Below are 11305 nucleotides of genomic sequence, written 5' to 3'. Positions count from 1 at the left end.
GCCATATAGATTTACCTGTATTCTCCCAAGTTTCATGTTAATTTGTTTATCTCTCTTTCTCTGTTATGACTCTGGGCTCTGCAGAGTATGACTTCAGTTGTAGATCTCATGTATTTGTAAACCAAAAAGCAGAATGATCTCATCAGAGGTTTGGACCTGTGTGTGCGTGCCTGCCTGCCTCAGTCAGACAGAGAAGTGCTTTGTCCGTGTCAGTCCCTCTTGGCGGTGGTGTCTGCAGTCTCTCTGTGGTCTTAGTTGCTCCCTTCCTCCCTCCCCCTCTACTCCCCTGTCCCTTTCCATATCCTCTATTGACTATACTACACATTCCAGCCATGATCATACACACTTTCACTCTTCTGATGTGAGAGGAGAGATCAAGCCAGCCTTCCTACTCAATAACAATATCACCTTGTCTGTAACTCTTGGACAGAATGAAACTTTGGAAATGGTTGTTTCTTTGAGGCTATTGAAGCATAGCTGTTGTGAAATCTATTGGAATTTGATGAAATGTGTACCGGAGAGAGAGACTGGGACAGACGGAGCCAGAGGGAATGAGAGGGAGGGAGAGGGGTGTGTGTTTTTGGCTGGGATAAGAAAAGAGATGGTTGGTCAGGAATCTGAATGAAGGACAGTGGGAGGAGGAACACATGACGTTCAGAAGTCTCTCAGAGGAACTGAAGCATTCTTTGAGCCCATGCTTTGGTGCAGTAAGTTGGGTTATTGATAATAGAGCAATGGTTTGGGTTTATCTTGGGCTCTGGGTGTTCTTGTTGGGGTGTAGCCCCTCACAGCTGCGGGGACAGGTTATTCTAGGTAAGGGGGAAGTGTGTGGAGGGGCAGTGGAGGGCCAGTGTGACACCAACCTCACATGTGTGTCTGTGAAGCCCGCTGACAAGGAGCAAACACCCAGTGCTGGACTCTGCAGCCGTGAGTCTCTACCTGTTACTATTCCTAATATGTGTGTTCCATTTTTGTACTTTTATTTGTTTTATTCATGAGTGTATTTGAAAAGCAGTTAGATAAATTGTTATTTGCGTCCACTATTCAACTCTACTTTGGCTATGACAATGGTATTAGAGTATTATAACTAATTACAGAGGTGCGTGCAGTGCATCATATTGTCTCTATCTCCCATAGCTCCCCTTGCCCCAGGCTGTGTGCCATGCTCTGTTGTACTGTGTCCCAGTGCCAGGCGAGTCTGCCCTGGGGGACACGTCACTGAGCCATGTGGCTGCTGCCCACAGTGTGCCCGTCAGATGGGCCAGGTGTGTGGAGGCCCACACTGGGAGAAAGGCTACTGTGACAGAGACCTCACCTGCACCCTGTTCACCGGACGCAGCCCTGCCAGACCCCCACACACTGGCGTGTGCAAAGGTAAGAGGATTGATTCTAACAGATGGGGCTTAAGAGGGCACATTGAGGTACGGCCCTTGTACAAATTCTATTGTTAATGGAATTTAAGCATTGTGTAACAGCCACCAGTGGTGAAAGTGGTGCAGGGTTGTGTATTATATAACAGCATTCATTTGTTAATAGGTGACTGTGTAGGTCTGCCTATAACCTACATATTAACATTTATTACTGTAATATTCATATGTGTCACCATACTGAATTGTAATTGGATGCATCATACTGTGCAATGATTGGTTAAGACCACCCAGGTGGGGAGGTCATTCTAAGATGATCATGGCCAGAGACACATGGACATGCACGTTATAGCTAGTTAATAAAGAGCTACGTTTATAAATATCCTGTCGTCCTGCATTTTATTATTTTGTACAAAGCGTACAAAACAAGACATGGTGTCAGAGTAAAAGGACTAAAAGATGGATTTTGCTGGAGTTCCTTCACCTCGAATGGATTGGGGGTCTACAAATCTACCCGATGCATGGCGTAAGTTCAAACAGCATGTGGAGCTGATGTTCACGGGTCCTCTGAAGGAAAGAGGAGAAGAGGAAAAGTGCAGCTACCTGCTCCTCTGGATCGGTGAAAAAGGGAGAGACATTTACAACACATGGACACTTACCGAGGCTGAATCAAAGGTACTGAAAACATACTACGATCGTTTTGAAGCATATGTTTTGCCAAAGACCAATACAATTTTCGCTAGGTACAAATTCCATGAGAAAGTACAAGGCGCTAGTGAATCGTTTGAACAGTTTGTCACTGAGCTGCGTCTGCTTGTGAAAGACTGTGATTATGCAAACAAGGATGAGATGGTCAGGGACCGTATTGTATTTGGAATACAATCACCGCGAGTGAGAGAGAAACTTTTGAATGTTGGATCAGAGTTAACGCTGGACAAAGCTATCGACATAGCCAGATCTCACGAGCTAGCACAGGTTCAGATGAAAACCATTTCAGGCGGCAGCATGAGCGCATCACGTGAACAAGCAGTGCACGCAGTCAGGCAGACATCAAAGCACACCTCCAGTGCCCAGAGAGCATGTTTCAGAACGGAGACAGACAGAACTCCAAAACAGAGCGACACAGACTCCAAACGCCCCAAAACATGTGGATATTGTGGATACAAAGTGCATGGCGAACAGGGGAATTGCCCAGCTAAAGGCAAACAGTGCACTAAATGTGGAAATGGAATCACTTTGCAAAAGTGTGCAGAGTTTACCGTGGAAAAACAGTACATACAGTGAGTGAAGATGAAATGTCAATCAAAGAGTCAAATGCTGATGAACTGTTTATTGATTCAGTGACACAGAAAAGTCAGATATCAGAGACAGAGCAAGCCTTTGCTGACATTGAGATAGGAAGACAAGGCACAGAGCTAAAATTCAAACTAGACACTGGTGCACAAGTAAACATTATTCCTCTGAGTAAGTACAGAAGCTTGACATCTGAGTGTGAGCTACAGCCCACCACGCGCAGACTGACTGGTTATGGTGGTGAACAGCTCCCAGTAAAAGGCACATGCACTCTCAAATGCAAATACAAGGAAAGGGACATGATGTTGGACTTTTACGTTGTTGACACTCGAGCACCTGCAGTGCTAGGTCTTAAAGCATGTTTAGACATGGACCTTATCAAGCTAGTTTTATCAGTGACAGCACCAGTAGAGATAGAGAATGTCATGGAGGAGTTTGCTGATGTTTTTACAGGAATAGGACTATTCCCAGGAGAATGTACCATTCACCTTAACCCCAGACGCAACCCCTGTGATCTACCCACCGAGAAAGATTCCACTTGCTCTCCGCGCCCGTCTGAAGAAAGAGTTGGAGAGCATGGAGCAATCTGACATCGTCACCAAGGTTACAGAACCGACGGATTGGGTCAGCGCGTTAGTGGTGGTGGAGAAACCACGGACAGGCAAGCTCAGAGTATGTCTCGACCCAAGAGACTTGAACAAGCTATCAAACGCCCCCATTACCCCTTACCGACGCTAGATGGCATCACACACAAGCTAGCGGGCGCACGCTACTTCAGTGTCATGGACGCCAGATCAGGCTACTGGGCTATCAAGCTCACAGAAGAGTCATCTAAGCTCACAACGTTCAACACACACGCTTTGGACGCTACAGGTTCCGTCGCCTGCCTTTTGGGATTATCTCAGCCCAAGACGAGTTTCAGCGAAAGATCGACGAGGTGTACGAAGGCCTCGACGAGTCGTGGCAATTGTGGACGACATCCTTGTCTATGGTCGAACCAAAGAGGAACACGACAGAAACCTCAGCGCGATGCTGCAAAGGTCCCGCGAGAGAGGAGTCCGGCTCAACCCCGAGAAGAGCACAGTCGGCGCTACAGAGGTCAGCTACTTCGGGCATCTTCTCACAGCGAATGGAATCAAGCCAGATCCCGCAGAAGATCTCAGCCATAAAGGAAATGGAGCCACCAAAGAACCGCGCAGAGCTGGAAACAGTGCTTGGCATGGTCAACTACTTAGGCAAGTTCGCACCCAGCCTCTCCAATGCTAATGCACCCCCTCGTCAGCTGCTAAAGCAGTCCAGTGAGTTCCTCTGGGACAACCAACACGACATCGCTTTCCAGAAAGTGAAAGACTTGATCACGAGAGAACCAGGACCAATCCTTGCCTACTACGACCCCAACAAAGAGCTCCAGACTCCAGGTGGACGCGTCAAAGTATGGACTAGGGGCAGTGCTACTGCAAGAAGGAAAACCCATCGGCTACGCTTCCAAATCTCTCACAGACTGTGAAATCAACTACGCTCAAATCGAAAAGGAGCTGTACGCCATTCTGTTCGGATGTAGCGTTTCCATCAGTATGTCTATGGACGACAAGTCATTGTGGAATCAGACCACAAGCCCCTCGAGTCAATCATGAGGAAACCGTTAGCCGCAGCCCCGCCAAGGCTACAGAGAATGATCCTTCAACTACAAAAATACGACTTCACAATCACTCACCGTCCAGGCAAAGACATCCCTGTCGCAGACACACTCTCCAGGAAGTTTCTTACCTACAAGGACAGCAGCCTCAGTGAAGGCATGGACATGCAGGTGCACACTGTGTACAGCAACTTACCAGTTAGTGACACAAAACTGAAGGAGATCCGAGCAGAAACAGAAAAAGACACACAACTCACACAGCTGAGGAAAGTCATACAGTCAGGATGGCCTGAGGAGAGGAGAAAATGCCCTCAGAGCGTCTCAGAGTTCTGGAACCATCGTGACGAACTATCACAGATCAACGGAATCATTTTCAAAGGAGAGAAAATCATCATTCCTACCAGTCTCAGAGAAGAGATTTTGACAAAGATCCATGCTGGACACATGGGCATGGAAAAGTGCAAACAGAGAGCACGGGACATTTTGTTTTGGCCCGGAATGTGCAAACAAATAGAGGACATGGTTGGTAAATGCCCCACCTGTCTTGAACGACGCCCTCGAACACCAAAGAGCCAATGTTACCTCACCGTATCCCAGACCGACCCTGGCAGGTCGTGGCAACCGATCTGTTCACGTGGAACAACGAGGACTACATTATAACAGTGGACTACTACAGCAGATACTTCGAACTCGACAAGCTTCACAGCACCACATCTGCAGCTGTGATACACAAGCTGAAAGCAGCCTTTGCCAGGCATGGCATTGTAGAGACTTTAATATCTGACAATGGGCCCTGTTACAAATCAAATGAGTTTGAATCCTTCACAAAAGCATGGGAGTTCACACACATCACCACAAGCCCACATTACCCTCAAAGTAATGGCCTTGCTGAAAAATCTGTGCAGATCGCTAAATCACTCATGGACAAAGCAAAAGCAGACAAGAGAGACCCCCTACCTCAGTCTCCTTGAATACCGCAACACTCCAGTTGACAACTTCAAATCACCAGCCCAGCTGTTGATGAGCCGCAGACTTCGCTCAATCCTCCCCAGCACCAACCAGCAGCTGCAACCTGCAGAGTCGTCAGCTACAAGGAAGTGCATGCAAACGTGCACAGAGACAGCAACAGCAAAAGCGATACTACGACAGGTCAGCCAGACCACTGCCACCACTGAACGACGGAGAGTCAGTTAGAATCCAGGAGCATGGCTACTGGAAGCCAGCAGTCGTCATCCAACCAGCTGACACTGAACGTTCATATCACGTTCGCACCGCAGAAGGAGCGGTGTACCGCCGCAATCGTCGTCACCTACTGAACACAAAAGAACAACACACTGACGAGATGAACTGTTCCCCTGAAAGAGAACGGGATGGACTAAACACAGACACAACACAACATACACCATACTTACCTGCAACACCACAAGAACTGTTGACTGACACAGAAGCATGCTCAGCTTCATATCACACAAGGTCAGGAAGAGAGGTCAAGCCTAGAGCTGTCCTAGACCTGTGAAATGTCAAAGGGTGTAGGCGGATCGCTGCCCTAAAAAGAGTTTCCAGACTGTAAATTTGTTATTGAAAGTTAACTTGAAATGCTTTGGTATTGTATTTGTTTGATATGTTGAGATGTCATTGCTACAGTGAAAAGCTGAGTTGCTGAGAAATATTTGTTCTAAAAATAACAATATGCTGAATCATTGTTTGTCTGTTATGTTGATGCAGTTGGTGCAGTTTAAATGGTTACTTACCTCGAGTTCAAACTACAGAGCATATATTCAAAAGAAACGCTTTATTGTTCCACATATTTTTTCTTTTTTTAAAAGAAGGGGGATGTAATATTCATATGTGTCACCATACTGAATTGTAATTGGATGCATCATACTGTGCAATGATTGGTTAAGACCACCCAGGTGGGGAGGTCATTCTAAGATGATCATGGCCAGAGACACATGGACATGCACGTTATAGCTAGTTAATAAAGAGCTACGTTTATAAATATCCTGTCGTCCTGCATTTTATTATTTTGTACAAAGCGTACAAAACAAGACAATTACATATCTACATATAAATCTAGCTGTTTTTTCTATACATCGGCAGGACAGAACGGTGGCGTCGGGTAAGGTTAGGGGGGAGGGGTGTGTCTCTGTTAACACCTGGTTCGCTATATCTAATATTAAGGAAGTCTCGAGGTTCTGCTCGTCAGAGTTAGAATACCTCATGATAAGCTGTAGACCATACTATTTACCAAGAGAGTTATCTATATTTTTCGTAGCTATCTATTTACCACTACAAACCGATGTTGGCACTAAGACCGCACTCAACGAGCTGTATAGGTACATAAGCGAACAAGAAAATGCTCATCCAGAGGCGACGCAGGGAATGAATGGGAAACTGAAATCTGTTTTACCTCATTTCTACCAGCATGTCACCTGTGCAACTAGAGGCGAAAACACTCTAGATCACCTTCACTCCACACACAGAAACACATACAAAGCTCTCCTTCACCCTCCATTTGGTAAATCTGACCATAACTCTATCCTTCTGATTCCTGCTTACAAGCAAAAACTAAAACAGGAAGTACCAGTGACACACACGCTTAATACGGAAGGGGTTCTGATGAAGCGGATGCTAAACAACAGGACTGTTTCGCTAGCACAGACTGAAATATGTTCCGGGATTCACCTGATGGAATTCAGGAGTTTACCACATCAGTCACCCGGCTTCATTAATAAGTGCATCGACGACATCGTCCCCACAGTGACCGTACATACATATCCCAACCAGAAGCCATGGATTACAGGCAACATCCGCACTGAGCTAAAGGCTAGATCTGCCACTTTCAAGGAGTGGGACACTAATCCGGACGCTTATAAGAAATCCCGCTATGCCCTCCAACGAACCATCAAACAGACAAAGCGTCAATACAGGACTATGATCGAATCCTACTACACCGGCTCTGATGCTCGTCGGATGTGGCAGGGCTTGCAAACTATCACGGATTATAACGGGAAACCCAGCCGCGAGCTGTCCAGTGACACGAGCCTACCAGACTAACTATATACCTTCTATGCTCGCTTCAAGGCTAGCAACACTGAACCATGCATGAGAGCACCAACTGTTCCGGACGACTGTGTGATCACGCTCTCCGTAGCCGATGTGAGTAAGACCTTTAAACAGGTTAACATTGTGAGAGAAAAATGTACATGTAACATGTTTACCTGCTTTGTTTAATATTAATAGTTAACAATTATATACTGTTCTACTAATGCTGTGTTTTTGTAAAGGGATGGTTTCTACTCCAGCTCCCTGCAGCTAGTCTAGGCGTGTGGTCAAGGACATGGGTTTTACTCGAGATAGGGGTATCTGGAGCTGACAAACGATTTATGAATGGCTAGGTGATAAAACCATCAGCCACATTCCATTCTATGATTAGTAGTGTGTGAAAGGGAGATGTCTCTGGTCTGACTGAGCCTGCATTTTCATATACTGAATTGGTGTTTGTGTAATGTAAGGTACCAGGGAGAGATGGCTCGGTTATGGATCTTGGGGGCCAAACCCTGGTTCCCATACAATGAGAACAGTCTTCACCGCAGATACTGTCTGCTGTGAATTATTCATTTCGTTCATACAAATCCTAACCTTTTGACTCATTCCACACATCTGCTGTTTGTCATGTAGACTGAGAGGGTGTATCTTTGCTATAAAATATATTTGTATTGTCTGTATGTCAGAGCTCTCGGCCCAACACTCAAGAGTGTTGGGTCGACCAGCCTCACTTACTACCTTATTAATACGTTTTGAATAAAGTAATATCCTGATTGGTGATTGACCTTTTCTCTGCTCATTATTGATTACAATTTCCACGACAACAATTCGGATTACCATGACGCATACTCAGAAAGTGTCTTCACTGACATTTTCAACCTCTCCCTGACCCAGTCTGTAATACCTACATGTTTGAAGCAGACCACCATAGTCCCTGTTCCCAAGAACACCAAATAATAATAATAATAATCGCCCCGTTGCACTCACATTTGTAGCTCACATCAACACTACCATCCCAGACACCCTGGACCCACTCCAATTCATATACCGCCCCAACAGATCCACAGATGACGCAATCTCTATTGCACTCCACACTGCCCTTTCCAACCTGGACAAAAGGAACACCTACGTGAGAATGCTGTTCATTGACTACAGCTCCCCATTCAACTCAAACTCATCACTAAGCTAAGGACCATGGGACTGAACACCTCCCTCTGCAACTGGATCCTGGACTTCCTGACGGGCCGCCCCCAGGTGGTGAGGGTAGGTAACAACACATCTGCCACGCTGACCCTCAACACAGTGGCCCCTCAGAGGTACGGGCTTAGTCCCCTGTACTCCCTGTTCACCCACGATTGCGTGGCCGTGCACGACTCCAACACAATCATTAAGTTTGCCGATGACACGGCGGTGGTAGGCCTGATAACCGACGACGATGAGACAACCTACAGGGTGGAGGTCAGGGACCTGGCAGTGTGGTGCCCGGACAATAACCTCTCCCTCAACGTCAGCAAGACAAAGAAGCTGATTGTGGACTACAGGAAATGGAGGGCCGAGCATGCCCCCCATCCACATCGACGGTGCTGTAGTGGAGCAGGTCGAGAGCTTCAAGTTCCTCGGTGTCCACATCACTCAGGAATTATCGTGGTCCACACACACCAACACAGTCGTGAAGAGGGCACGACAACACTTATTTCCCCTCAGGAGGCTGAAAAGATTCGGCATGGGCCCTCAGATCCTCAAAAAGTTATACAGCTGCACCACTGAGAGCATCGTGACTGGCTGCATCACCGCTTGGTATTGCAACTGCTTGGCATCTGACCGCAAGGCGCTACATCATTTCAATAATGATGAGTGAGAAAGTTACAGATGCACAGATCTACATTATTGTAGAAGTGTTTAGAAACATATTCTATTCTTATTTAGAATAAAAAAGTGACTCCAAAATGACACAATACATTATTTACCATTCAATTATTCTGGGCACAAAATTATCTGAAACACAACCAAAACCAACAGGAAATGCATCCAACAAATGTGTAGTCACAAGCTTGATGTAGTCATTGCCTGCTATGAATATGGGACCAAATACTTCACTTTTTACTACTTTAATACACATAAGTGTATTGTCCCAATACTTTTGGTCCCCTAAAATGGGGGGGACTATGTACAAAAAGTGCTGTAATTTCTAACTTCAGTAACTTCACCCGATATTGCTGGAAATACCCTCAAATTAAAGCTGACAGTCTGCACTTTAACGTCAGTCATTGTATCATTTCAAATCCAAAATGCTGGAGTACAGAGCCAAAACAACAACAAAATTGTCACTGTCCCAATACTTTTGGAGCTCACTGTATCTACCTAAATTACCTTGTACCACTGCACATCGACTCAGTACTGGTACCCTGTGTATATAGCCAAGTTATCATTCATTATTTTTCTATTATTTCTCATTTTTTCTCGCTACATTGTTGGGAAGGGTCCGTAAGTAAGCGTTTCACTGTTAGATTACGAAGTATGTGACATAAAATTAGATTTGACATATATTATAACAGATCTTCAAATAAAATGTTACCTTTACTATCTCGTTATCTCATCCCAGTAATCTCACCCTGTCTGTGACTCTCCCCTGTCGTGTTCCAGTGTTACTTGGGCATCAGGCAGACCCCCTGGCAGACCCCCTATGCCCATGGATGTGGGGCTGCAACGTCAGGGCTGGGGCATGTGACTGCTACTCCCTACAGACTTGCCACACTGCTTTCTCCTACCACAGTTTGGACCAATGTCTCAAAACAATGAGAGGTGAGATATATAGACCTAGGCACCCATGTATACGGGCACCCACATACACACACACACTGATATGGTTGGAAAGTACTGTAGCCTTTCAATGTTTTGTAGAATAAGCTCCAGCTGTATGTGCTTTTGGAGTTTTAGGCATGTGATTGAAACTTGGCGATCTATTTTCCAGGGGATGAGCTCTGGAGTGAGATGAAGGAGGAACAAGGGGAGCAGACATGTGTGGAATGGGGCTGTGAGCTGCAGGGAAGCCAGTGTGTGTGTATGGAGAGGAGCTGCTACTCACCCACACCATTACTCTCTGAAGAAACCTGTGAAAACCTGTTGCGTGAGTTTCACCACAAAAATCATAACCAACTGCTGCAACACAATAGAGTAAATCTATATTTTGCAAAGAATATGGTATTCAAAAACTAAACGTTAACATCTGTACATTCATCTCTGTTCCTCTTTCTCTCCACATGTCTCTATCTCAGAGAGAGCTCGCTGCAGCAATGTTAACTGCCCTAAGGTCCAAGTCCCTTCCTGCCCTGCTGATTCCTTCCTCACTGAGCCTTACATTCCTCATGGCCAATGCTGCCCCCTGGTGCCAGCTATCTGCACATGCAACTTTGATAAATGCCCCTTGGCAACCCCGACCTGTCCTCCTGGCCAGCAAGTCCACCGTGTGGAGAGCAGGGATGGTATTCCAGGGGCTTGTTGCCACCGGTACCAGTGTGTGTAGGGTTAGGCACTGCTTAGGCAGCAAAGTGTGATGAGATGATGGGTTGACAGGCAAAGAGAAAGAAGAGAGAAGGGGTAGACAGGCAAAAGGAACGTGCCAGGACATCACACAGAGCTGGACTCCACTGGTTAATAGCTGATGGACTGCATGGGCAATTTTATATTCATTATAGCTCACACATTGACTACAGTTGTTATTTCTGAAATCATGGCATCAGTTGCTTTTTTGAGCAACGTAGCCTAAATGTAACTAAAACCATTTAACTAAATTCTAAAACGTCACTGATAATGGGTTGGGAGGAATAGGCTACTGTGGCAGTCTTCGAATACCGGATGTCACGTATTTCAGTGCATATTTTCATAATAAAGGAAACAATAGACCCCACTTTTTCTTTTCGTTGTTCTATTACAGGGTTTTTTCAATAACATGAGTCGTGAT

General features: G+C 45.8%; 1 protein-coding gene across 1 annotated transcript; it reads left to right on the top strand.

Moving 5' to 3' along the window:
• The first annotated feature begins 334 nt into the window (after window positions 1-334).
• On the top strand, window positions 335-11251 carry LOC123480957 (cysteine-rich motor neuron 1 protein-like). Its single transcript, XM_041839439.2, has 5 exons — window positions 335-927; window positions 1138-1374; window positions 9988-10146; window positions 10316-10471; window positions 10620-11251. The coding sequence occupies exons 1-5, from the start codon at window positions 648-650 to the stop codon at window positions 10865-10867; spliced, it is 1080 nt and encodes a 359-aa protein (XP_041695373.1). The 5' UTR covers window positions 335-647; the 3' UTR covers window positions 10868-11251.
• Window positions 11252-11305: the final 54 nt, after the last annotated feature.

This window comes from Coregonus clupeaformis, chromosome 20 (genome assembly GCF_020615455.1).
Source record: "Coregonus clupeaformis isolate EN_2021a chromosome 20, ASM2061545v1, whole genome shotgun sequence".
In the NCBI taxonomy this organism is placed as follows: Eukaryota; Metazoa; Chordata; class Actinopteri; order Salmoniformes; family Salmonidae; genus Coregonus; species Coregonus clupeaformis.
Note: the sequence above shows the minus strand (reverse complement) of the source record. Positions and strands in the feature narration are given on the sequence as shown.

Bases quoted from the DNA above. Each gene is read 5' to 3' on its own strand.
- LOC123480957 (XM_041839439.2), top strand. From the start codon at position 648: ATGACGTTCAGAAGTCTCTCAGAGGAACTGAAGCATTCTTTGAGCCCA. The intron at 928-1,137 runs GTGAGTCTCTAC...TATCTCCCATAG, and splicing joins CAGTGCTGGACTCTGCAGCC to CTCCCCTTGCCCCAGGCTGT. The intron at 10,147-10,315 runs GTGAGATATATA...TCTATTTTCCAG, and splicing joins ATGTCTCAAAACAATGAGAG to GGGATGAGCTCTGGAGTGAG.